Source organism: Sander lucioperca, chromosome 5 (assembly GCF_008315115.2).
Source record: "Sander lucioperca isolate FBNREF2018 chromosome 5, SLUC_FBN_1.2, whole genome shotgun sequence".
Lineage (NCBI taxonomy): Eukaryota > Metazoa > Chordata > Actinopteri > Perciformes > Percidae > Sander > Sander lucioperca.
In genome coordinates this window covers 18,201,959-18,229,762 of record NC_050177.1, presented here as the reverse complement: position 1 = coordinate 18,229,762, position 27,804 = coordinate 18,201,959, and the positions used below count along the sequence as shown (strand labels likewise).

At 41.8% G+C, this 27,804-nt stretch overlaps 2 protein-coding genes across 6 annotated transcripts; both read right to left on the bottom strand.

Moving 5' to 3' along the window:
* Positions 1 to 1,895: 1,895 nt before the first annotated feature.
* LOC116048438 lies at positions 1,896 to 4,326 on the bottom strand. 5 transcript variants are annotated; one of them, XM_031297552.2, is made up of 4 exons: positions 4,043 to 4,214; positions 3,607 to 3,816; positions 3,273 to 3,327; positions 1,896 to 3,160 (listed from the first exon to the last, which is right to left on the bottom strand). In XM_031297552.2, the coding sequence occupies exon 4, from the start codon at positions 2,908 to 2,910 to the stop codon at positions 1,993 to 1,995; it is 918 nt and encodes a 305-aa protein (XP_031153412.1). In that variant the 5' UTR covers positions 2,911 to 3,160; positions 3,273 to 3,327; positions 3,607 to 3,816; positions 4,043 to 4,214; the 3' UTR covers positions 1,896 to 1,992. The 5 variants fall into 5 exon arrangements, 3 of the variants coding, with proteins under 3 accessions (XP_031153412.1, XP_031153411.1, XP_031153414.1); XM_031297551.2 differs by having other exon boundaries at positions 3,613 to 3,816; XR_004104637.1 differs by lacking the exons at positions 3,273 to 3,327; positions 3,607 to 3,816; positions 4,043 to 4,214 and adding exons at positions 3,463 to 3,525; positions 4,240 to 4,326 and having other exon boundaries at positions 3,148 to 3,237.
* Positions 4,327 to 7,351: 3,025 nt separating this feature from the next.
* Positions 7,352 to 27,036, bottom strand: efhd1 (EF-hand domain family, member D1). The gene is made up of 4 exons (XM_031297555.2): positions 26,628 to 27,036; positions 14,427 to 14,574; positions 12,952 to 13,086; positions 7,352 to 10,681 (listed from the first exon to the last, which is right to left on the bottom strand). Exons 1-4 carry the CDS (start codon positions 26,909 to 26,911, stop codon positions 10,547 to 10,549), a joined length of 702 nt encoding a protein of 233 aa, XP_031153415.1. The 5' UTR covers positions 26,912 to 27,036; the 3' UTR covers positions 7,352 to 10,546.
* Positions 27,037 to 27,804: the final 768 nt, after the last annotated feature.

Sequence of the window (27,804 nt, the reverse complement as noted above, 5' to 3'; positions counted from 1 at the left end):
GCGTGTGCGTGTGCGCGTGTGTGTATGCGTCAGAGATGGGGACTCAAGTCTGAGACTTGCACTCTACACAGCATGGCTTTTAATGATATTTCTAGGGGGGGGACAACCCCCCCCGACCCTCCCTGGGATTTATGCCTATGGTGTGTGTGTGTGTGTGTGTGTGTGTGTGTGTGTATGTGCATGCGTGCGTGCGTGTTTGTGTGGGTGAAGGAATAGGTCACTGACAAAACTCAGGAACATACGCTCATGTGATTATTTACTAAAAGTCCCACATGTGTATATGTATAAGTGCCTCTGTGTGTGATTAGTACACTCAGCCATGTCTGTGCATATCCTGTGACTACACGTACACACATGTGACCTTTAACCCTTTGAGCGGAGCCGCTGGTGAGCTACTGTCTTTACGAGGCCTTGGACTGCTGCTATACAGTAGGTTTAGACTGCCAGGGGACTCACGTCCCAGTAATGCATGTTACTAACTGCACCCGGATCGTGGTTGCGCCCATCGGCGTCGCAAGGTCGTTTTTCATCGACGGTAGCCCCAAATGTAATTCTAAATGTAGGCAACACAAAGTTTAGGTGCACAATAATATTGCTACATTTTGTTTGAAGTAACCGTGACGCTAACGTGATGTTTACAGTCTATGGTTCAGGCTCAAACATACTGTTTCTCTGTAAAAATAGAGATGAGCAGCACGGCTTCCGTTGTCTGTGCAGCTTCAGATAATCATAATGGTCGCGCTCTGCTGTGCAAATGCTGCGCCAGATGTGTCGCTCTTGTGTTCCATGTATTTCTGCCGTAGTTTCGGTTTTCCACCTCCGATGTAGAGCATCGTTCAGCCACTTCCCTAAACTTTGTCTCATTCAGAGACCAAAGTCTCAAACAGGGCTCTGTGTATGTCAGAAGGTCTGAGATCTACCATATCAGCAGAGCAATAACATAATGCACAGCAGACTATGGTGCAGATGGATTATTTCCTGAAATATTTATTATATATTCATATTTTTCTCAAAATATCACAACTCCTCCAAAGCCAGAGAACACAGATGGGATGAGTTATATTTTGAATGTGCAGAACATTTTGAACATGAGCAGAAATCTTGCCAAAACACATCTGAAATATTACAGTCCAGGGGTTTATTAATTAATTAAAATGAATTCATGTATGACACATGAATACGTGCCACATGCACATTTAAAGAGGTTACTTCATCAACAAAAGACGCAGAGGGAGGAGTAGATCATGCCTACATGTGTCTTGACTCAGCAGAGATAATACTAAATGAGAAAAGTTAATCTACAGGATAATAAATATTTGAAAAGAAATACAGAATGCCTGAATGCTCCAGTTTGTTTAAAATGGGTCTGGGCTAAGCCCTGAACGCCCTTTAGTCCTAGAATGCCCCTGAGACTGACTCCAAACTGTGATAGAAGATCCTAACATGTGAACCTACCTGGACACACACATAAACCACAGAAGTGTTTAGCTGACTATAATACAGAGCTACAATGTATTAAAAATATGAAACATGAATACATCTACTGTCCAGTACAGTCAGCTACATGAATACATCTGTCCAGTACAGTTAGCTGCATTTTTAATTGCATATACTGTATGTAAGCAAGGAAATGAAATGCTGACTGACAAGTAGGACATTATTTTAAAAGATGCTACCTGAATCAAACCAACTTTATATATGTTTCATGTATATTAAGGTTTTTGGAATTCATGTTGAAAATTAGGGAATTTTTTTGGACACCGATGTCCATTGTCTAACATTTAACTTGTTTTCCATGTGCACTCATGAGGCATGTTGAATGGAGTATTACTCAAACTAGACACCTATGCAAAAACAGTACATAAACAATAATGACAGAGAGAATGGTTAATTAATTAAAATGAATAGTTTTTATTGAATGTATTTAACAATATTATTGCAGAGGGAGTGCTGTGATTTATTGCTTAGTAGAAACACGAAAGCAACATGTCATCATCTTCTGGAAACCACAGAAAAAGGCACGCACTCCCTTCTTATCATCACAGTCCTGAACCAGGAAGTCCTGTGTCTCATATTCCTCCACTTCCTCCTGCTGCAGTAGGCTACTTCCAGCTCATCTTCCAAGTGCACAGCCACATTGGTCTCCAGTGTGACCGAAGATGTGTCCCCATCAGCTAGGCTTACCATGGTTACCATCTGCTCAAGAGAGCCTCGTGGCGAAGCCTCCCTCTCCTCAACGAGTGCCTCTTCCAGCTCCTCTGAGGAAAAGAGCTTAAGAGTAGCTTCCCTCTTCTCCAGAAGTCCCTCTTCCAGCTGAAAGTGAGTCTGGCTGGATGCACCAAAATACACTTCATGGTCCATATCCTGGACAGCCGAGTCTTGAACCAGGGTTTCCTCTTTTCTGTATGTGTCCTCAGTCACATCTTTTGGCAAAGTGTCAACCTCTTCATCCAGAAAGACTTGTGCAGAGGTTTTACTCTCTTCCATGATTCCCATGTCCAGCTCCTCCGAGGAAGTGATCTCAAGAGAAGCCTCCCTTTCCTCCAGAAGTCCCTCTTCCAGTTGAAGGTGAGCCTGGCAGGATGCACCAAACTGCACTTCACTGTCCATATTCTGGACGACAGAGCCCTGAACCAGGGTTGCCTCTTTTCTGTATGTGTCCTTCATTACATCTTTTGGCATAAAGTCTACCTCTTTATCCAGAGCAACCCATGGAGAAGCCTCCCTCTCCTCCACAAGTCCCTCCTCCAGCTGAAAGTGAGCCTGGCTGGATGCATCAGTCTGCACTTCATGGTCCATATCCTGGATGGCAGAGACGCCCTCTGTAGAATTGTAACAGCTTTCATCAAAGTCCATTAGCTTGAAGGACTTGGAGCACTTGTCAAACCTGTTATAGATGGTTTCGACCATGGATTGGGCTTCTTTGGTGCAGACACAGAGCAGAAGAGTTTTAGAAACTCTTTCAATCTGAGAGAGACGGAAATGCTGAGTTAGTCAGCAGTTTGCCTGCTTTTGGGTGGACAACCGAGACAAACATCTGAAGGCCCTCCAGTGTGACTTTCCTGCTGAACAGCTGGGAAAGACACTTTTCTTTGTCCAGTTCTTCCAGGAGCTCTTCTTCCATCTGACTGAGACAGAAGACTCTCGCTGCGGTCCAGGCCTGTCAACACCACTCTTTAGTTAGTCTCAACAGGACTGTAGCTGACTCAATTTAAACTATTCAACATTTAAATATCGCTCTAAAGTCTGAAGATCCTCTATATTTTACTCACCAGTAGAGCCGTGAACAGATGATCAATCCCTGTCCTCTACATCATTTCCTGAAACCTGTCAAAAACAAAAACAAATGTTTTTTCTACAACTTTAAAACATTTGTAAAATCTTTCTAATGTAATTTTTCCATATGGGTCACTCTTCCAGGAAGCTTCTTCCTGTCAGCAGCCAGGTCTTCATGTCTCTGACAGATAAATAATCAGGAAGTTAATCCTGCTGCTTCATGAGCAGAAACTGCCTCAGCATCATTTTCTGCATCACAGATTGAGTACAGCACAGTTTGAAGCAGCTCACAGAAACACCATATTATAGAATGTAACATAAATAGTGCACCTTTACATTTACACAAACTCTGAAGGAACGGTAGGGTGATGGGAATAGTTCAGGTGGAGTGAGGGTTTGGTGAGCAAACAGTCTCGGTCAGAAGACGTCAGGTGGTATGGACTGATTAATGAAAGCAGGGAGAAGGCAGGGTTGATGCAACACCAGTGGTATTTTATTGTATCATTCAAGTTGATTTTGGTTCATTGCATTGTCTGTGTGCTGCAGAAAGGGATAACAAAGAGATAATACAATTAGTGACAGTGGTCAATCAACACAAATTAAACAATTATACAAACGAACAAAGGAGATGTGAGTTTACTAATCACAACTGAACAGGCTTTAAAAGATAATTCAAACAAACAATCAGCAGTGCACATGTTAGCAGAGTGACAGTAAATCATGAAAAGGCATAAAAAAAAATAATCACAATGATAGATTGACTCACGTTAACTCATAAATTCACGCACACAGGATGCATCGGCGTGCCGGTAGAGAGTGCAAAGCATGAGCCAAAGGCTTCACAATCAATTTATAGGCAACAGGTGAGGTGGCCATGGTCAGGTGGCAGGTGGCAAAAGTATCCTTGAAAGAGTGAAATGGAGTGGAAAGGGACTGGAATGGCAGGAGTCTTTTCAAACTCACTTCTGCTTTGTAGCGGTGTTGCTCTTCCTCTGAGAAAGAGAACGGTCTCATTCTTTGGACTTGTTCAAGAATGAAGTGGGTGTCAATCAATAAATCTTATTAGAGGGTTTGTCAGACACAAATGAGAGAGATTCTGCAGCTGATCCTAAGAACGGAATGTACAAATATGACATCAACATCATCATAATAGTGAAGGTTTTGTCACAGAATCCAGTATGCAAATTAGAGAACCAAAAACCTAAATGAGTGTAGAATTATATTTTATTAAATACTATGTATTTAAAAAAAAATAAGCATCTAATTTAAGAGTTGACAGCATTCACATCTTTATTGCCACACATATGTCCACTGATTGCAGACAAATCTTTAAAACTGCATTAATTATTTTCTGTTTAGAAATTAATGTTGGAATATATTACCTTATACAGTTGATAGTTTACAACTACATGTTAATGCATTAATAATAATAATCCAATGTTAAAATAATATAACCAGGACAGGGATCATTCTGCATATTATGTACTTTTACTTTTGATACTTAAAGTGCCCATATTATGAAAAAATCACTTTTTCTGGGATTTGGGGTGTTATGTTGTGTCTCTGGTGCTTCCACACACATACAAACTTTGAAAAAAATCCATCCATGCTGTTTAGAGTGAGATACGGTTCCTGAATGTGTCCTGCCTTCAGTCTCTGGGTGAGCTGTTCAAAATCGGCACGGCTTGTGACATCACAAGCCGAAACGAGCAGGCTAACCGCAACCATTAGCTCGTAGCGTTAGCGTTAGCATGCTAACGCTAATGCTAACGCTAGCATGCTACCTCATTCTCAATAGCAAAGCACTGCTACAACACACACAAGTTCACCATAATCTACAAAAGAACTACTTACATGTGCGCCCTCATTTAGAAGTCTCCCAGCTAATCCTGCCTTGTAACTGACTGAAGTTGTAGAAACAGCCTTTCTTTTACTGTCTATGGAGCTAGCTAGCTGACATGATCTACATCTGAGCTACTGCACATGTGCAGTGCAATCAAAGATAGTACAGAAGAAGAAGAAGAAGAAGAAAAGAGGTCTCACTCTGTAGCTAAAACAGAGACCAGCTGAAAAGAGGATCTGCAGCAGTGAGAGAGAGCGGTGCAGTACAACAAAAATATGGTGTTTTTTGAAAATTAAACCATGTAAACCTATTCTGGTACAACCTTAAAATACAATTATGAACCTGAAAATGAGCATAATATGGCTGCTTTAAAATTAAATTTGTTGCTAATACTAAAAAGGTAGAGCTCTCACACACTGTCACACTTTATTATTAGTCATATTTCTATTCTCATTACTGCTATTATAGCTACTATTAATGGTATTCTATTATATCCACTGCTACTAGTATTACAAGTCCATATTTTGATTATTATTATAGTTGTTAGTGTTATTATTGTTGCTGTTTCTCTGTCCCTTGTTGCTCCTTGGGGAATGTTGGCTCTCTTGAGTATGGTCTAGACCTGTTTTATATGAAAAATGTCTTGAGATAACGTCTGTTATGAATTAATGCTATAAGAAGGAATGGACTTGACTTCACTTATTTTTTCTTCTTGTTATTGCCATTTTACATTTCAATTAAAGCTTTAGTGCGTAACTTTTTGATATTAATGAACGTCCTTTACATTCCAGCCTTTGCCAAATTAGTTGATACAAAGCTAATTAAGACTATCAGCTCCACACAACTCTCTCTGTATATCTCAGTATGGCTATATTCAGCGCTCCCCATGCTCCCAGAAGGGGGACGGCAGTGTCCAATCAAGGATTAGATCAAGGATTGCATTATGGGGATTGTAGGAGCCAGTGTTTTGGGAGATTGACAAGACTTTTAAAATCTGTCTCTTGCAGTTCCTTAACTTTATGAAAGAGTAACTAAATCCCTGGAGTACCTCTCGCTACACACGCTCTGAGAAGCTACAAATTACACTCATTTCTTATTATTATATTTTTTTAATCCTCCTTGTACTCCTTGGCTACTAGCAACTGCGTGGAGGAGGGGGAGGGGCGATGCGCGATCACCGAAGGCTTGTGTCATGTGGATGCGCCGACAGTTTGGTTGTCATTACATAGAAATTCTTCATGGGGGAGACAGAAACTACGCACTATAGCTTTAATGACATACTTACCAATTTTGTCCTTATATGTATGGATTAATTACATCATTAATCAATTATTTGATTAATTTCTTTTTTTTTAAGTAGATACTGATTCATGAAATACTGTATAATTAGTTCCATCACACTTGTGGTCCTCCATAGACCAGTTGGCTCTAGGCAGGAAGTAGCTGGGGGTTTGCAGCTCAGGTGTATGGGATAGAAGTTAGCCCTGTGGTGAAGTGGTACTCTGACTCATGCCTAATGCATGCTGGGATAGGCTCTACCCCCTAGTGAGGGATTGTGTAAACATTACATCACTATCTACAGTATGAATAGTGGAGAATTTCCCAATAATGCTACTAAGCCTCCTTTAAGGCCCGGACACACAGAGCCAATAATCGGCCGTTGGACAGTCTGGCGAGGTCAGTGACTTGAGTCTGTTCGGTGTGTTCCGTGCCGTCGTCCGTCCGAGGGGCCGTCGGCCTTCATTTTGGCTGATTTGACATGTATAATCGGCGGGGCGGGCACTGCCGGCAGTCGGACTCAAATGACCAATCTGGTTGGTAGAGTGCTAACCCGGAAACGGAGCAGAATGAGCGTGACTAGAGTCTCTCAAAATCTGACGAAAATCTTTTAAACTGACCTTTGTTGAACTGAAATGAAGACCGATTCAGCAACTGCATGGCCCATTTCTCGCTTAAAATATTTTCAGAAACACGTTTCGGTGAACTATTTTAGTACAATTTGAGATCGTAGACCGATGAGATCGAGAATCAGCTGCCGGTTTTCATTTTGGGCAACAATACAGATTAGCGCCGCCTGCTGTTATGGAGACGTATTACGTCTCGGCGCTTTGGTATGTTCCGAGGCACTTTTTTGACCAACTCAGGGACAATGATCAGTCCAACTGCCTTTTCTGTCGAGGGTCGGCCGTCTGGTCTGTGTGTCTGCAGCTTTATGAGTAATGAGATGGACTCAGTATTTCTTATTATTATTTATACTTTATTGCAATCAAATTAAACTTCAATCTGACAGGGAATATAACAACACAATATCTTTACAAGTGCCCAAAAATATATTTCACTGACCTTTTTCATGTTAAGTCTCTGCTAAAACAAATAACAATATATACTATTTTATCTATGAAAAAATACATTGTCAATTTCCACAACAAATACAAAAGAAGGGATGTGATATGCACAGTAGTTTTGTTATATGACAACTCGAACATGCTACAACTTAAATACATTACTAGAGCTAAAAAGAGGGCTAGATACATAAACTGCACTTTAAGCACTGCTTAGGTCAGCGGTTCAGCTTTGTCAGGCCCGTGACTCCATTTTTAGGTTCCAAAATTCAAATGACATCAAAGTTATCAAACACTTGTGTTGAAGAGTTAGGAATGGAGCTTGTATATGGCACCTGACTGCTGCCTTTGCCAGAATTTGTCAGCCTTCCATCTCTATATCATACCAAATGCACTCCTGTCCCAAGGCTTACCAATCCTGACACAGGCAGTGGTTAGGTGGAGGACAGAGCAGGTTCTGGACACTGATATGCCTTCTTTACATGGATTATTTAGGTTTGGCATATTAAAGATGTGTTGTATATTTGTGACACTTTCCCTTCTTTAGTAACATTGAACACTAATGTCAAGAAAAAAACCCAGCAGCACCCAGAGTTGGGGAGTCACTCCCCTGAAAAACCACAAAATGTGTTCAACATCGTTAAATCTGCCCACAAAGAGCAACTAAATAGAAATGTGTGTGTAAGCTTTACAGGTGTTGGTAGGTGTATTTTATTTTTATTTTGGCCGTGCTCCCCATGCTCCCAGCAGGGGGACGGCAGTGTCCAATCAAGGATTAGATCAAGGATTGCATTATGGGGATTGTAGGAGCCAGTGTTTTGGGAGATTGACAAGACTTTTAAAATCCGTCTCTTGCAGTTCCTTAACTTGATGAAAGTGCAATACTAAATCCCTGGAGTACCTCGCTACATACGCTCTGAGAAGCTACAAATTACACTCATTTCTTATGTTACAGTGTGTAAGCCATGAAATTGTCAGTTTTAAAGAAATGACTCAAACAATGCAGAGCATTCATTTGGTGTTGTGGAACCACACAGACTCAAGCAGACTGACCGAGAACCGTTCCAGAGACACGGTCACTTAATCATAGCGAAAGGAGTGCAGGTCTACTCTGGTGCAGAGGTAACCAGCTTCACTCACTTGTTATGCATATAGGAGTGCATGAGATTTCTAATTCTGATCTGTTTTACATGGAAAATAAGATAAACTGATGATTTAAAATGTATCACAATATCTAGCCTAAATAAGACACTTGCACTGCATGCATTGCATGCTATGAAAAAACAGACATACACCATACTTAAATTCACATGACAACGTATTACCTGTGCAGTTGGAGAGGTCATGAGAATTTAGATCCTAAAAACAGAATCACAAGCCAAGTGAGGGTTGAGAAACCCTGGTACAACATGTAAGCATGCTTCAATCTTAATGTGTGCTTTTACTAATGCAGTTTAAAGTCTTCAGTCTGCCGTTGTTCAACCTTGGTTTAGACATAGAATAAACATTTAAAGGAATTATTAAAGATATTTGGAAAATAGATCTATTTGCTTTCTTTCTGAGAGTGAGATGAAGTAAGCTGGAGTCAGGCCGTCGTTAGCATAAAAGACTGGAAGCTGGGGGAAACAGCTAGCATGGCGCTGTCCAAAAGGAAAAACATGCACCAACCAAAACATCTAATGCTCACTGACGCTACATCTTGTTCATTTCATGAAACTAAGAAATTGCGTGCGTGCGTGCCTACGTAATAAAACAAAACAAAAAGCACAGTCACATACAGCAGTGACACAAGGCTATTTCTGAATAAATCTAGAGCATGGGCAGATTTTGATATTTTATCATGTAAAAATCAGGGGAATTGAAACTTGAGAACAGCAGGACAGGGGCAGAAGATTTATATCATCTATAATATGTATTCTATATCATTTAGAATAGATCATCAGTGGGTTTTCTTGCAAGATTTGCTTGGGGCTCGTGGGAAAAATAGACCAGACGCCATAATGACTGCAGTAGATGGCGAGGCGTTTATGAAGCTGCGTGGTGCGGGGGGGTGGGTCCTGTGTGAACAGCACCGTTGGTTAACATGGCCGCCAAGGGGGAAGCAGGCAGCGCCAGCCGCCGAGGGGGTAAACCCCGTGTTAAGAGGGGTTGTTGGACAGTTTTTAGCCAGGCTAGCTGTTTCCCTCTGCTTCTAGTCTTTATGCTAAGCTAGGCTAACCACATCCTGACTCCATCTGTGTACCTAACACACACAAACATGAGCTTGGTATCAGTCTTTTGATCAAATCAACCTATTTTCCAAAATGTTGAAGTCCTCCTTTGAAAATAACCTCCCTGATTTTGAAACTTGACACTTCACAGTTGAGTTGTAGTGGTCATGTGGGGATTTGGGGCAGAATATCCAAACCAGGGAGTGCACCTTATGTGGATCAAATCATTATCAGAAGCGGCATACTCTATACTATAGATGGAAGCCATCAGAGCACAACCCGTTTAGTGTTGGATCAGTACACGGAGTCAAAGTCAGTGGCCAATATTTCCACACTATTTTATGTTAATACTGACTATAATTAAAATATTATGCTACAGTTATTCATTCATTATATTATCTATTACTATACTATCTCTATGGCATTGCGGGTTGTAAAGAAGCCCATTAATTACCACCTGTTGTAACAGTACTGACTGAATACAGCTTAACTTTGCCTAAACAAGTCAAATTCCCTCAAGGTGAAAATTTCCAGTTCTTGTACAGAGGGGAGACAAAGTGAAGTTCCACAGAAATGCACAATAAATCTGATATTTCCATGAATTTGGAGAGATTACTCAACATTTTCCTGTGTGTTTGCCTGGTTGTTTCCTGTTGAACAGCTGCAGAAAGTCTGGAATGAATAAACCTTGCCTGTTAAGTGGTCGAAGGTATTTTCAAGTATTTTAGAAATGATTTCCTTCAATGCCTCTTTCTAGTTTTGTTATAATGTCCCAAATTCTGAGCAATGCCATTGAATTAAAGTGTAAGTGGAATGAGAAGTGCTGACTCAGTGGACCGAGATGTGTGCCTGTCAGGGTTGGTATCTGTAGAGGGTCAGGAGCAGAAGGCCGACTGCAGCTGCTTGAAGGCCGCTTGTCTCTGTTTTTTCTCCACTTCCTGTCTCTTGCGTTCTTCTTTTTCTTCTAGAATCTCAGCCTCAAATTTGCTGCCCAGAGACAGAGCCTGCATCTGGTAACACACAAAATGACAGCGTTCATTCCCATCAACTCAAATCCAGTGTTTCCCATTCATTACAGAGACTGCGGCGTCCTGCCACGATTTTATAATGAACCAAAGATATTTTTTCACTCCTCATAATAACTTTAAAAGATCTCTAACGTTGCGTTTTGCACCGTCGCTTCCGCAAAGCATCTCTCACTCCCAATCGGTCAGCCTAATACATTGTGGGTGTGACTTTTTTGTAAGTTACGTCGGGCAAGTTAATACAATTAGCCTGTTGCTCCATCGGGCCAGGGGTTGAAAGTAAAAATAATCCAGGGTTTCCCCCAGTGTACTGCAAGCCTGGTGGCCTAAGTTTCCACACACCAGGCCTGAGCCACTGTGAATCATTTTTATCTATTTTTTTAGACATGTTTTAACTACAGGGCAGGGGGCAGCTCGGTTGGAAACTCAAACGTAGTCATGTTTCAAATCTCCAGTTAGTTTTTAGCGCTGACTTAAATATAGGGCCCTATGGAATCTGTCTTATAGTTTTTTTTAAATTCTCGATTCTGTCCATGATTCCGTTATCAAAGAAACTATTGGGATCTACATTGACGCTGCCATCAGTCTGTGACTGGCCCTAGCCGGGTCAAAAAAAAAAAGACACTTGCCACCGGGCAAAACAACTTTTCTTGGGGAAACACTGTCATCATTTCATTTGAATCATTTTCCAGACAATGCTTTGTGGTGGATGTTATGTTACTACGTCGTACGGTTTGACCACGGAGATGTGAGTGATGAGCGAGATGTTAGCTTGACTGCAGTCTTTTTCTCAGCCAAGCTGGGTCAGATCTGTCCTCCTGTGCTTCTCAATGGTCCAGAGGCAGCGTCTGGTGTTTCTACATCAAGCCCACCGTCACTCGCATCTCCGTGCCATGGCCAAACAAACCCATGACCAAAGCCTACGCCAGGGGTGTCTAACTCAACTTCACTGAGGGCCACACTGAAAAATCACATCTCAAGGGCCAGACATGTAGAGTTTATTGACATGCTTTTATTAATCAAAAGTCAAATATTTTTGACTGTATTATTGCATGTCTCACACAGCCTTCTCACATACAACTTGGTCCACATAAAGCCCTTTTAATGTCAACAAAAACGTTCCTTGGCCATTACAGAATTTAGCTAATCATGCAAAACAATGCTTTCTGATTACAATTTAAAAAAGGAGGCTCCCACACAGCCGACTCACAACACAGTCAATCACAATCACAGCCTGAATATGCAAACTCTCTGGTTCTGTGGTAAACTCTGAGTCTCAAAGTCGGCAAATCTGCCAAATTCTGCTTTGAGTGTAGTGTAATTTGCAGTTTGAAAACAGTTTCCTGTCTTTTTGGTTTGGCACACAACTAGGCAGGCCAACATTTATTGTGAACCTAAACTGATATGCGGGCAGGATCAAAGTTTGCGAGGGCCGAATCTTGGCCCCCCCGGGCCTTGATTTTGACATGTGGCCTAGACTGTACAAAAGGTCAAACCAGCCGCCTGACCCCTGTATTCTGACCTTTACAGTAAATGCATTGCATGAAAACAGTTCAGGATACACATATGACTGACTATGTCCACTTCAAAAAAAAAAAGGTGTTTACACAGAGCCATTGGATGCATTATACATGGTGTTTGGAGCGCGGACATTACTGTACAGAAGGTGCAGCGCCATTTCTCAAAACTTCAGAAAGGGTTTAAAACGTGACAGAGATTTAATATTCTAGTCTTTCGGCGCTGTTGATGTTTTCAAACACACACCTTTGTGCGTAAATGTGTGCAGCGTCTCCCTTATGGAGACACAGCAGCAGACAGCTGCTCTGCTCCCTGCTATGTACACATTTGAGAGAATGTAATTCATATTTTTCTCATTAATGAGGTATTATTTCACCCACACGCAACCCATCAACTATAATCAGAATGTGTCCGTCTGTGTGTGTATTTGGCCGTCTGCACGACTATTCAAAGTTTATCTCGCACGGCGATAAACTAAAGATATTATGTCCTATGTAGCAGATAAACTTAGGTTTTGGCCAAAGCAATTTAATTTTCACCTTGCCTTTCAGGGCTTCATATGACCAACACTAAGGTTAAAAAAAAAAAAAAAAAAAAAAAAAAACATTTGACCCAAAATTCAAGTCCTTATGTTGAACATGCCCCTGAGGAAGTTGAGACAAAACATGTTTTTGTCACTCTAAATGTGTACATGTCAGAACGAGTACAAGACAACATCCAGTAGAAACACCGAGTACCTTGGCTTCGAAGAAGTCTTTGGCCCCCATCACTCCCTCAGTGGAGACGTTGATCTCCGACAGCCTGGCCAGAGCCATCAGACCACTCTCCTCCTGCAGCTCTCCAGCTGCTGCTCTCCGGAAGATCAGCAGGAACTGCATCAAGTTGCATTACATTCAGTAAACAAGTCTTGAAAGTCTGTGTTCATAGGACAAATTTTCTGTCACCTCAGTTTGCCCTTCTCCACACATAATCCATATTCCGTGCAAGCCCATTGACAAAGCACGATTCCCCAACTCTGTTCTGGTCTACAGTATAACTGCTGCAGGCTAGTGCTGAACCATTCATCGTTTTCAAATCAAAATCGAGATTTGAAAGAATGCTATTAGCTAATCATAAAGACCGCGATTAATCAAATGTGCAATATTTATAATATAAGGTTCTGTATTTGACTGTTTTTTTTCTGTTAATAAGCATGGAACATTGAACACTTACTGCTGGCAATTCATATCTGTTCTTATCCTTGTATAAGACTATTGAGCAGTTTTGATGGTGTTTCATGTTATAATGCTCCATCATGTTTTATCCGCACGAGCTATTCTATCCCTCTTTTGTTTCACACTCGCAGCTGCCTGTACAACTCTTGATTGTTGAATTGGTGCGCGAAGAGTAATAACTGCGTGTGTGAAATTATATAATTTGCTCTTCCTCTCGTTTTATTGCGCTCGCGAGATATGACATAATGCTGAGGCCATATAGGGAGATAAAAATGGGGATGCTCTGAAAATATTACATTGAATTGTAATCGCAACATCTGGCAGAAAAATTGCAGAAAGATTTTTCTTGAGTGACTGCTTTTGTTGCTATAGGCTGAGCCACCGCAGGGGGAGAAGATCACTAAAGGCCAAGTATGGTCCAAGTTTTGCTTCAATTCTGTGTCCCCTTTTTCCGGTTCTGATACAGTACCATGCAAACAGTACACATCCATAACAACACCTGTCTTTTGACAAATTGAAAAATCTCATGCATCTCAAAGTCTCATTATTAAAATATTAAATAAAAAAGGCCTACACAACTATTCCATCTTTCCATCGTTATCTGATGGTGTCAGAGATGTCACAAATCCTTTGGACATAGGAAACCGTTTCAATGACTTTTTTGTAAAAAATTGGCCCCTCCTTGACCATAAATATAAAAACTACAAAGGATTCTGTCCTTATATTCAGTCCGATATCAAGGAGCAGTATCCTGTTTGACCCTCCTACCTTCAAAGAAGTGCATGAGACTATATTAGAAATCAAAAATTCTGATGCAGGACATGATGCGAGAACATGTAGTCGTTTTTTTTTTAGACCCTCAGCCATGTTTTAACTTTATCCCAGGTTTTAAACAGGTGTTGTACCGAGTGAGCTTAAAAGTAGCCAGAGTCCCCCCCTCTGTTCACACAGCTGTCCTACAGTACAGGAAGTGACAGACACACTGAAGTCTCTCTCACCTCTCGGAAGCTCAGCTTGCCATCAAAGTCTTCATCCACCTCTCTGATCATGTTCTTGAGGCCCAGGTGGGTCTGTGGAGCGCCCAGCTTCTCCATCATCAGCTTCAGCTCCATCAGGTCGATGAAGCCGTCTTTACCAGTGTCGTACCTACAAAGCACAACACCGCCCCAAGCATTAGGTCCAGCTGGGCTGGGAGCATGCTGACAGCCAACACAGCATACCGTGATGATGATTTCATGTTCTGTCCCTGTTACAAAACCCTCTAGCTGGCATATACTCTGATAGCTTGGGCTAGGTATTGTTTTTGAGACTGGTTTCAACTTTTGGGGACCTCAAAACCCAGGACCTGATCCCACCAAGAACCTACCTGAAGTATTATCTTTAAAGGAATACGCCACCGTTTTTTTGAAATAGGGGTTATTCACCGTCTCCCCTAGATGTAGATAGGTGGGCAAACATATTTTTGTCTCAGTGCATGCATTGCCTTAGTCCGGCAGCGCCGCCACTAGCTTAGCTTAACGTAGTGAATGGAATCCTTTGTTGCCGGTTAGCATGTCGTGAGTAAAAGTGAGCCAACAACAACAAAAAACAACCTAATTACTTCTTGTGGCCTGTGTAACGAGTACAAATAGCAATGCAGATTACGACTAGACGATTTCCTAGGCAGAAACACAGGACTTTCACCCAAGAGAGGCGGGATTGTGTCCCGCGTGTGGCTTTTTTTTTTTTTTTTTTTTAAATAATGCCTTCCCCAATGTTCTTTTCCTAAACCCAACCGTTTATTGTTTTCTTAAGCGTGTGACGTTGGTCACTGTCGTGTTTTTGTTGTTTTTTAGTGTTACTAAAGCCTTTCCCAATGTTCTTTCCCTAAACCCAACACGCGTGTGACGTTCTCGAAATAGCACGGCACGTTCTCGCAATATGTTTACATGCCCTGTATACAGCACAGATATACACGTGGATAGCTCAAAATGCGTACAGATAACACGCCATTTGGCTTTACGAAAGTGGCGTGTATGTTTATGCTAAGTCATGATGCCATGTTGTTCCTATCAGTCACTTACACACAAAAGCATAGGAAAATAGCGTCCAGGTTGAAAAAAAACACAAAATTACCCTTTAAACTTATTGAGCTTTTATTTTTTTGCTCATGGTTTAGCTCAAACACCCCTTATTTATTCAAAATAGTAGAATGCCCCCCCTATTATTATTATTATTATTAATGTATTAGTTTTATGCTGGAGTGTCTGGAGCTGAGGCGCCAATATTCAAACCCTTAATTAAAACAACTGTCAAAAATGTGCATCGCTGGTATGAATAGTTTCCATGCGTGCCGTTTATTCACACCCCCGGTGTGTAAAGGCCTTCACCCTCCCTGCTCAACTTCAGCTCTAGAATGTAGGAGAGTCCTCGACTGCATGCCACTGGGACAGATTCTAGCAGCCAGTCAGACAGCTGCTATCACCAACTGGATGAGCCATGGCTTATGTCTGATAGGACCAGTATTTATAGAAGCTTTCAGCACCTGTGTAAGTGAGTGTGTGTGAGTGAGTGAGTGTATGCAGTGGGGTTTTTTTTAAACGCTATTTAAAACACGCAGCGTATTCGTTCAGCTGCATTTCCTTTGACTGCTCTCCTCCGTCTCTCTGACACACACACACACACACACACACACACACCAGTTTTTGATACTTGATTTTTACGAAAATAAGTATTTCACCCCCCCTCCCCGTCTGACACGGGGCGTCGTCGTTGTCGCCCCCCGCGCCACAAATTGCTTTCTAATCTGTGGGAAACACTGTACTGCACTCTACTACTTCTTGCTTATTCACAGATTATTTCGCATGCACGCCCCCTGGTGTTTCGGAGAATACACGCCATCTACGGAGGCCCGCCCCAGTTTGGGAAATCCGGAAAAGATTGCGCTGGACTCGCGTGAGATTTGTCTCAGTAATCACAGTTAGCCCAAGGTCACAGCACATTATTTTGACCCACAGTGGGAACTACGGTTGCATGCTTCGACTGTTATGAAGATAGAGGAAAGGCATTTCGCTGACGTGTGCGGGATGACTCCAGCGGCCAGGATTCTCCTGTTGGAGTTGGCCTCCACCGAGCCATCACAATTTCTCTCACACTTTATTTATTGTTTGTTTGATTCCACTTAGTAGAAGGGGAGTGTAAGCCTTTATTTCCCCACATGTGAGCTTAAACACAATGGCATTGTTACATTTAGCTGACCAGTGTACCTGTGCAATCTGTTGCTGTAAAGCATCTCCATTGTTTAGTGTTGAGCTGCTGTTTAGTTAACCTTTCAAAGTGTAAAGTGGGAAACAGTTGATTTAGAACTAGCTCCGCCTGGTGCAAAATTCTCATTTTACAGCTAAACTGTTTACTAAAATATGTTTCTGAAAACACAGACAGTTTGATCAGAGTTCAGGAGCAGTGCTTGACACTGTGTTCCAGACTCCTCGGCTCTGATTGGTTGGTTTCTTTAAGTCATCACCAGGAGGAGGCAGAGGAATGACATGTTTACAGATTATCTGTCTCATGTAGTACTGTCAGGATATAGTGACAGTTTGAACTAGGGCTGTTGGAACAAATACCGAATATAATTCGAATAGTAAAAAAATCTATACTATTTGAATGCTGAAATTACTATTCGAATGTGACTTTTTTTTATAAATATGTTATGTATAATGTATGTATAAAAACGTTAGCAGTGTTTCCCGCAGCACTTTGCAGTTAAGGCGGTCGCCTTAACAACACACGCATGCCGCCTTAACTAAGTCTTCAAAACAAAACAAAAAATCCGCCGTGTTACTCTGTCCTGTTTGAGTGGCTGTAATGTACAAGTCGCATCAACACAGTCTGTAGGAAACAAGGTAACAGCGAGTTGTCAAGATACCACCAATCACAACGGAAAGAGCATTTGCTGGCGGTGAGTGTAACTGTCATTTATTCACATTTAAAGGGATGAATCGCCATTTCACCGTCGCGTGCGCGTCGTAGTTTGTCAACAAATGTGCGGCAGCTGGGGCATGCCCGGGCAGAGACGGAGTGAGTGGACTTACCGGAGCATTGGCATATGGCAGGCAGAGAGCATTTATATATGTTTCTCTGTCCTGTTCTTCACATCAGTGAGGCTTTCTTCTCTTGTTTCAACGAAGTGAATACATGACGAAGTGACTGGAACTATCCATCACCTCTCACGCGTGGATTCTCAACGTCCCGGCTGCTGCCCGGTCTTTGAGACACAGCCGTTGTCTGTTTTAATCACTACACACGGTTCACAATACACGGTTAGTTAGTGTAGTTAACACTACACACAGTGAAATTACGTGTCCTGTTTTTATTTCACGCATACTATCTGCTGGAGTGAGTGAAGCTATGGGCTGAGCTCTGTTATCTCACAGCTGTTGGTTTTGGAGAGCGTGTCACGGAGGAAATGGGAGCAATGCGAGTAAAACTGTTATAGCACATTTTTTAAAAATAGTTTAATGAGCTTAACATTGCACATTGCAACTGTTATTTTAAAAAGCTGATTATTTATATATTATTATTTAAATTTAATATTAAGTGTAGTGTGTAGTACCGTGTATACACCCCCCCGTCAGATGGCAACCCTACCACCTTAACTAACACATTTTCTGCAGGAAACCCTGGTTAGCTAATCTCCCTCTTCTCACCTGGGCCTACCCGCATGTGTCACTCATGTCACGTCTTATGAACAATAACTTAGCAAGAGTGAGAAACACAAGGCATTGTGAGGTCTAAGCTAACATTACGTACTGAGAAAAAGTTAGTACAACATTATGGAGCCAACGTTACGTACCGAATAAAGTTAGTACAAGGGGGAGTGACAGGCTGCGGCTGGAAATCGGAAGGGCAGGAAATAGTTTTAACATGACTTTAAAATCGACATCCAAAGAACCAAAGTGCTTATATTAACATTAGTTTAGCTCGTTCTTGTTTTCTAACTGCGTCGCAAGGTATAGTAACGTTAGCTTAGCTGGGAGCTTCACGGAGAAAGCTATACTTTATGTTAGCTGCCCTACAGCTGACCTTCAAATAGCTGTATTCTCAATAACGTGACCATCTGCAAGAAAAAGGTTGCTTATAAATCACTAAAATAGTAGTGACAGCACTGTTTGGCTTGGTTATTAATGCAGTTAGCATCATTTGTTACTTACCTAGTTTATGACAAATCGTTTCAGCTGTTCAACATGATGTCGTTGTGCTAACCGAGCACCGTTAGCCTTTACGACAATGCCACTTCACTTGTTAGATAATGTTTCATGAAAGAGTTCTCTGCTGATTTGTGTTTGCCGCTGTGTGCTCGTGGTGGAAAATGAAAGTAAACAAAGTTGCGTGCAGGTCCCCTCAAGGCCAGGCTAATGTTAGAAGTCCCTCTAGTGGACAGAACGTGTAACAACAACCACATGCTTGTAGTGGCATTGACAATGCATAAGCCTGAGTAGTGTAGTACATATTTAACAGGCTGCATTATTGAGCCTTTTTGAGATTATTGAGATAAAAAAAAAAATATCAAATGGAATTTGAATGGTATTATAGAGGAAGATTGACAGCTCTAGTTTGAACAAATATGACAAAGTGTTATTTTTATAAAAGCTTCCAACGACTACTTCTCACTATGCAAACATCACACCACGTCCTGTGTTGTCAAAAAAAGACACTGTGGCAGGCAGCAGAAACACATGTCAGCATCACATCCCTTAAGCTTATGAAGGGACTTTTTGTAGTGACCATCTTTACACAGTGATCACAATTAGCCCTTCATTTGCATCATGGACTGATTCAGCCAGAGGGAGGGCTTCCTCTCCAGCCAACATTCCAGTCCTGGGAACACAAAGCACCCATAGACTAATTTGGCTCTTCTTTGTGGGAGCACAGGAATGCCAGAGGCAGGCTTAAAGCACAGTGTTTTTCTACTGCCGTCTGGGCATGAGCAGGAACACTCATTACCACACAGTTCCTTACAGGACTACGGCCATCTACAATGCCTTGACCTGTTTTATAAAGGACCTGAGCAATGACCCTATTGTAGCTGAAGGAATTATTATAATTCTCTTAAGTTAATCACATTTTTAAGGGGCTAAAGGTGCTTGAAAACAAACAAACAAAACTCACGTATCAGAACAGGTGAAAGGTTTTGTGGGTCTTGTTTTCAGGTTGGCTCGACAGTATCCCTAACAGTTTTTAGAGCCAAAGCTCCAACCTTTAAATTGGACGTAGATGACAAAATTTGGCAGGCAGATGTATCATGGCCAGACCTTTAATTAAAAAAAAACAAAACACCCTGACGGTGGTCTGACTTACTGGATGTAGCCTGTTAGGATGAAGCCCGCCATGGGCCGCCTATTTCAGCTGTCATTCTCCCTTTCCACTGTATCAGCTATCTATTTTGCAAGGGCCCCGCCGCTGCATCCAGAGCTTACGGTCACCCAAGACAATGTGATTGGTTTAAAGAAATACAAACAAACAATCTAAGGGAATGAACGTATAATAATGTGTTGAGCATCCGAACAAGCTTGTTGTCTTCTGCACACATATACCGCATGATGGTTCCCGCACACAGCTGCCAGCCACACACACACACACCATGCATGTTGCGCACACAGCAGCCACACGTTAGCGAATGTGCCAGGGTGGAAAGAGAGAGAAAAAAATAAAATAAAGAGAAAGGGTGGTGCGTTTGTCGGTAAATATAAGGTTAGTATTGACGTTATATCTGTGAACGTGATCTCTCCCTCGCTGCAAACTACTAAGTTTCATGCTAATAGTTGCGCGATGACCAATATGCAATGAGCGTATGATGAAATTTGCGCCTAAGCGGAGGAAAGCCTTTGGATCATTCGCCTGCATTTGGTTTCCTTGTTTTGGTCATAATTTTAAATTTGAATGTTGTGAACATATCCAGCTATGTGGATCCCAGCTTTGCTGATCATCTGGTTGACACAGTCAAGGCATGCAGTGATGAAGCAATGGCCCTTGCATCACATCCAGAGATTCCAGACACAGAAGATCCTCCAGCATCAGGCACACAGCGCTCCTTCTCCAACACCACCAAAAGGAAATAGAAGAGCCTGTCTGGGTTGTTACTGAAAGAAGAACAGGTTACTAGCTTCAGGATGTGCCATCAATGCCATAAATCCCTCAAAAACAACTTGACTCAGAAGGTGAAATCAGTGCTGATGCTGCCCACTGGCTTGGTGGAAGACAAATGCCAGTGCTTTCAAACACGGTCAGGAAGTACCTCTGTATCTCCTCAGAAAGGCTGTTCAGTACAAGTGGCCATATATCCTGTCTTCTCAGCAGTCAAGACTGAGCCCTGAAAATGTGAACATGCTCACATTTCTTCACTATATTAACCGAAAGGACTGGAAATAAGTAGGTCATTTGTTAAAAGGCCCTGATGTAGGTGGGTCCTGCAGCCTTTGACTCCTTGTTTAGTTGGAAAAGGATATGGATGTGGACCTTGTTTTTATTTATTTCCACTATACTGTATTATTTTCAAAAGGTGCTGTGGCGGGGACGAGACAGCAGAACGGGAGTACAAAAGAGAACAAATCTCCTTTAGCAGAAATGAATTTACAAAAAAAAGGGTCTTATAAATGGTAAGTTGAGATCTCAAAGCCCTTCCAGATGGTTCTCTCCACCAGACTAAACTTAGCTGCATGAACTGTTGATGTGAACTGAGTTACCACCGGAGTACGTCCTATCTCAAATACCACTTCTTTTTCATATAGTTTAAAGTACATTTAGAACGCAGCCTATTTTTCCTGATAATGCTGCGTTGTGAACAAATCTGTGTTAAAAATCATAAAAATAAAGAAAAAACTTAAAACCAAAGAAGAACGTACACAGTTCTTATTAAACTTCCTTGACAACACGCACACGAAAGGTCCCCAAGAGGTAACAAAAACACACACACACTAGTCACGGTTCGGGCCATAAATGTATTGTTCGGTTCATTTTAGCCTCACAGATTTGAGTCAGAATGACTTCAAATAGCTATTGGGGGTGGGCCTTGCGCCTAAAGGTGTGGACACACAGAGCCGACTGCCAAACGTCGGCAGAAAAGGCAGTTGGGCTGATCAGTGTCCCCAAGTTGGTCAAAAAAGTGCCTCGGAACACACCAAAGCAACGAGACGTAATACGTCTCCATAACAGCAGGCGGCGCTAATCTGTATTGTCGCCCAAAAATGAAAACCGGCAGCTGATTGGACGAACGCATCACATGGGTCTGACTTCTCCGGAAAAGACAGACTGTCATGGCGGCTTGTTCAGAATACGATCTCATATTGTACTAAAATAATTCACCAAAACGTGTTACTGAAAACATTTTAAGCAAGAAATAGGCCATACAGTTGCTGAATCTGTCTTCATTTCAGATCGAAAAAGGTCAGTTTAAAAGATTTTCGTCAGATTCTGAGAGACTAGTCCCGCTCATTCCGCTCCCCGTTTCCAGGTTAGCACTCTACCAATCAGATGGGTCATTTGAGTCCGACTGCTGGCAGTGCACGCCCCGCCGATTATACATGTCAAATCGGCCAAAATGAAGGACGACGGCGCCACGGACAGACGGCGGCATGGATCACACCGAACAGACTCAAGTCACTGACCTCGCCAGACTGCCCAACGGCCGATTATCGGCTCTGTGTGTCCACACCTTTAGTGAAACTGCAGAAGGCACGGTGAGGTACGGAGTGCAGCAGAGTCTCGGTCTGCTGTATGGGAGCATTACAGATTTAGGGTTACCTGACAATGACAGAAAAAAGTGGTGGTTAAAGCCTGCGACTGTGTGCAGGCACTGTTCACACGTGTGGCTAATGCAAGCGACATTACTTCAAATATAAGGGCGCATTTAGGGAGACATGTCCGTGTGTCCGTTGACGGAGCCTGGAGGAGAGAGTTGTGTAGGAAAGAGCAGCTCTACCTCCGCCTCTTCATGCTGTCCAGAACTAAAACATTGGCTGGGTATATAGTGAAAGATATGCAGTCGTGGAGGATGCAGGGTTTCAACATATAATTAAAATAACATTACTTGAGCTGCACTATAATATCTGCCGACAGCAAGACAGTATATCCTGAACTGTAGTTTTCTTGCAGAGTTTATCTAAAAATAGAAGGAAAAACTGGACCCATGACCTCAATGTATCCAAAATCTGCAAAAAGGGCCTGCAGAGATTGTATTTCCTGTGCAGACTAAACTCTTTTAATGTGGATAAGACTTTGATGGTTTTGTTCTACAGAGGTTATATTGAGTTTGAATTTCATTTTATGGGAACCTTACAATACAAAACAAAAGTCATCCGTCCAAAATTGTTACAGAGGCCAGCAAGATAATCGGCATACAGCAGCTCTCTCTAACAAATATCTTTGACAGACAAGTTTTGCAGAAGGCACGGCCAATTTTGTCAAGCTCTGACCACTCACTCTCGGAGGAATTCATTCCTCTTTCCTCTGGGCGGAGATATGGGCTCCCTAGAGAAAAAAAAAAAAAATGGTACAAATTGTGCAATTAAAGCTGTTAACTTGCACAACTCTTATATGCAGAGTTTTTATGTGTGTGTCTCTTTGGGCCTTTTCAGTGACACTTTTAGAATTTCCAGTCAATCTCAAGTGATTTTATTTGACACTGTTCACTTTAAAGTGATGAAATTCTTACATTGTTTTGTTGGTGTTTTTTGTACGGCCAACTGCAGATCAAATTTCCCCTTGTGGGACAATTAAGAACTCTGAACTCTGAACAGTGTATGTTTGGGTTATGTTCCTCTTAATATATTTTATTTTTATTTAGTTTTTAATAACACAGTGGCACTTTTACTTTTGATAGGAAATCCAGCCATATTCCTTTCATAGTACTTAAAATACCGCACTTTAATTTCAAGTGAACTGACATGGTTCAGCAGGGCTCAGCAGTAACTTTTTTCCCCAAGGAGCATGAATAATTGATAAATGAACATAGGCTTCCAAATATTTTGATGTTTTTCTTTGATAAGAGATACAAGGAGACATTTCACCAACATTTCCGAGAAAATAAAAAGGCAATGAAGCGAGAGATGAAGCGACTGCTTTGTTATTGCAGGACACAGTCACCTTTTCTTACACAAATCATGGGCAGTTCAGTGCTTGCGTTTCATTTTTTACCTTTATATAAACTTTTTTACACTAACGATCTACACTCACGCTTGACTGACGAGTCTGATAGCCGGTTAACGTTACATGATTGTCCCGTGACAACGGGTTGCCTTTCTCTAAAAGTTGAATCAGTCTTAACTTTCTGCTGCAGGCATTCAAAACAAACGGGGAAAGACCTGCATTTTTACCAGACTGTCTGACGAGTGACTACTGACGCAGTGTGTGTGAATGAATGCTCAGCCAGCCAGCGCCTCACTGTATTGGCATCATGCACGGCCGTAACGTTACCATCTTTACCTTTATCAAATCGCCTGAAAACGACAGCAGGCTGCTACAGTAGAACCATACGGACCTCTACACACATCAGAATGCTCGCTTGTAACTGAATATTCCTCCGTTCTTGCCTAAAATTGATGACATAGCGCTGCATTAATTAGCCAGCATCCATCGGACATTTAGGAAGCAGCTTAATCCCGACAAAATGCCACAGTGAATTTCAGCCTGCATACACGTAAAAAAAAAAAAATATATATATATATTCGAATCCCAAAATTGAAAATCGAATACCCTACCCATCGAACAAATATTCGAATATTTGGATCCAGCCCTAGTCCGCACACATCTATTTTTAGAGGCAAGTGTGAGTTAAACGCTTGCACAGTGAAGCCGTTTAGTCTATACTGTTGTGCTAGTTGAGCCTGTGCTTCACTATATTTTGGTGGCCATTTTTATATAAAAATTAACAAAGCTGCCCTTTTTGTTTGCACTAATTATAAAACCTATTATTTTTTTTAAAAGATTTGACATTTATTTGTTGAGACAAATCGTGTTTGCCAAATAAATAAATGAAAAGCATGTTGAAATTGGCTAAGGGGGGCGCCCTTTACCAAAAACGTGCCGAACTGAAAACCGTTACCCCAAAACAATCAACCAACCAACATCACTGAGGCAACTGTCTCTGGTTAATGTTAGCCTAGTTCACGTGTGTAACAGCACGATAATGTTGTCAATAACCTAACATCTACAAGCAAACTCGGTAATGAACGACATGCTAACGCGCTGACGGATTCTTGTGTTTTTTAAGCTGAGCTGGACCAGAGAATATTCAGTTAAAACGGGGATGCTATTTTGCCCTCAATAGGTGCTTTCCGACCGGATAGTACTTGTACTTTTTAGAGGAAAAGTACACTTCTAAGCAGTTCTAAGAACTATTCTCCCCCAAAATCTTTTTTTGCCATTTGCATTCCCACTGGCCAAGTGGCCATAGGGACTGGTAGGAGGGGTAAGGGAGTGACGCAAGCACGGCAACGGTCTTTATAGCATCGTCACTAGACCTTAGCGCCACATACAACAACAACAAAGCAGCATGGAGGAGGCCGTACATGGCCAGCAGTGCCTGCACCTCGGCATCAGTCCACTTTTCCGAGTTCCGCATTCCGTCCATTCTCGTAGTAATTCACGTAATGTTTTGCTCAACACAGACGGGGCTTTATTATACTCGGAACAGACCCCGCCTCTGCCTTCTGCGCTGTGGACGTGTGTGTGTGTGTGTGTGTGTGTGTGTGTGTGTGTGTGTGTGTGTGTGTGTGTATGAGAGACGGCCTGGCGAGCCGCAGGACACGCTTGTGGAGTTTAACTCCGAAAAGACAGTTAACCACAGGTTCCCGTTAATCTTATGATAGACATGTGTTGTGATATTTAAACAAAGAACCGTCAACGGCGAAATAAAAGCCTCTTATTTACGAGAGCGGTCTGAGAGACCTCCAGCTTACCGCGAGGTGTCTGAGCATGACTGGCCGAGCGACGAGCTAGAGGCCGGGGCAGGCGCTTGCTGGCTGTCGCCTCACTTCATAGAGGTTCTCAACTCCGAAAACTTTGAAGCAAATTGTCAATTCGGCATCAATTTTCGCAAGACTGCCTATATTCGAAATCTAAGTTAATTTCTCGCCTAAAACGTTGTCAGAAGTGAATTTAATGATGAATAAGATGGTGAAAATTGTTAAAAATGTCCCGTTGTTGGTTGTTGCTCTGTCTGCAAGTTCGGAGTTGGCAGTGGGCGTGACTTATAAGTTCGACCAATCAAGTACACCTAGGAAAAGGGAAAAGGGAAAAGACCCTGCTCTGAAGTAGGAGCTAAAAAAGTACGCTACTGAGGCCAGAGGAACTTAAAAATCCCAAAATTTTTCCTGTCAGAACACGACGAAAAAAGTGTTCTAGGAACGTTTAGTTCTAAGAACTGCAAAAATCCCTCCAGTCGGAAAGCCCCTATTGTTCTCAGTGAAGTTTGCTGGAAGTGTTGTAAAGTAGCCATTTATGTTGAGTGAGCGTGCAGGAGTCAGTTAAAAAAAATAGCCTTTTAAATGCTACATTGATGTAAGGAAATTAAGGGAGTGTGAAATTGAGAATACCAGGTGAAAATATTTATATTTTATGGGTCTTGGGTATAACAAAGGGGCTCCATAGCACCCCTACACAATTTTCAATAAGCCCTTGCAGTATGCTTCACTGAGATGAATGCAATTCTTACAAAAAAGCCTGACAGAAAGTCAGCCATATTTAATGTACTGTGCAGTTTTTGACTATTTGAAGACATTGTACTTTAACATTGAGGGCCTGTTTCAGCTTTAATTATTACTGTTTTAATGCATAGGCGGAATTAAAATGAACTGACGGATTACATTTAACTGAAATTGTATGTTTACCGTTATTTGACTTCGTGTGACAAATAAATACATTGATTATTCACGACACAACACGGTGAATAATATGTAACGTTACGTTACTAGCAAGGACAGAATGCCAGCTAACGTTAATATTGCAGAGGGCCTGTAGTGAGCAGTGGATGACTCACTTTGAATCAGTGAGCAGAGTGTCAGCCTGTGCGTTCACCGGGAGGTTTCACGTCAGCAGCATCTTAATCTCATCATGCTCATTCAGTCCCAATCCCCACTAACTGTACACGGGTTAGATGTAAACATGTCGGACCGTTGTATGTAGCTAAATGGACAAACAAAGAAAACCTTAGCATTCAGCCTTACTGTTTGAACATCATCTCCATGTCCTTAATCTGCTTGCGGGAGAACTCTTTGAACTCCGTGTAGGGGTTGAAGACGCGGGTCAGTCGAGGAGCAGCGTTGCCCTCGTTGATGTCCTGTCTGCGGGTCAGTTTGGCGGACAGCTCGGAGGACGAGTCGCCGCAGGCTGCCTCGGCCTCCTGCGGTTTGGGTCGGACCGGGCTCTGTTCGCGCTCCGGCCTCGGCTCAGCCTCCTGCGAAGTGGTCAGCCGCGACTGCAGCTTCCTAGCCAGCTCTTCAGATGCCATGCTACGAGTAGTACGCTGTTCACTGAGTCGTACGACGTTAGAGAGAATGGAGACTGACAGCCGTTTCAAGTACCACTGTCAAACTGCCTATGGTCCGCTGACAAGAGAGAAAGCAGTACTTCCGGTCGCACTTTTTCAAAATAAGACCATCATCTCTACAAATGTACAGCACGTATAGATATACGTAGGCTTGGAAAGCCAATGGGCTCACAATACGTAACAATTCCTATGGCGTTTGTGACGCCGTTCTGAGCGCCACAGTAAGAAATGAACTGGTTTTGTTTTCAGACTCTGGGCCAAAAAATTTCCATTTCAACAGCACTTATACACCAAACTTTCCACTTTCATTCCTATCTATATTTTGAAAGTATTTACACAGGGCTTTGTTCAGATATCATTCACAACCTGATTTATAGAACATTGTATTAATAAAAACATGGAGAAAATTGATTTTTTTATGGCAGTATTTTCTGATTTATGGAGTGATAAAAAGAGAGATCCAAATTCCCCTTTGTAAAAACCCTTGACTCTAATATGTCAACAAAATTAAACAATAATTTAGAACCTGGCTTTATCCAATGTTCACATTTCTGTTCTGGATATTTATGCAAATTAGCACATGTTTAATAATATAATGCCTCATTTGCATATTTAAACATACAATTTCTGAAAACGTAATACCAAAAAATATTGCCTTGTAAAAAAAAATCTACTGGGGAAGTTTCATGCTGATATCTGTTAGTTAAAATACTTTCCCTATTCACCTGCAGTGTCCCACTTTATCAGTATTCACACATTGGCCACCTTAACAGAACTTTTTTCATTTCAAAACAACCAAAAGTACATTGTAACATAGTATATTGAAACACACTGCTTTTATTACAACAAACAAC

Bases quoted from the DNA above. Each gene is read 5' to 3' on its own strand.
- efhd1 (XM_031297555.2), bottom strand. From the start codon at position 26,911: ATGGCATCTGAAGAGCTGGCTAGGAAGCTGCAGTCGCGGCTGACCACT. The intron at 14,575-26,627 runs GTAAGGCTGAAT...TGTGCTTTGTAG, and splicing joins ATGGAGATGATGTTCAAACA to GTACGACACTGGTAAAGACG. The intron at 13,087-14,426 runs GTGAGAGAGACT...AACTTGATGCAG, and splicing joins GCAAGCTGAGCTTCCGAGAG to TTCCTGCTGATCTTCCGGAG.
- LOC116048438 (XM_031297552.2), bottom strand. From the start codon at position 2,910: ATGGTCGAAACCATCTATAACAGGTTTGACAAGTGCTCCAAGTCCTTC.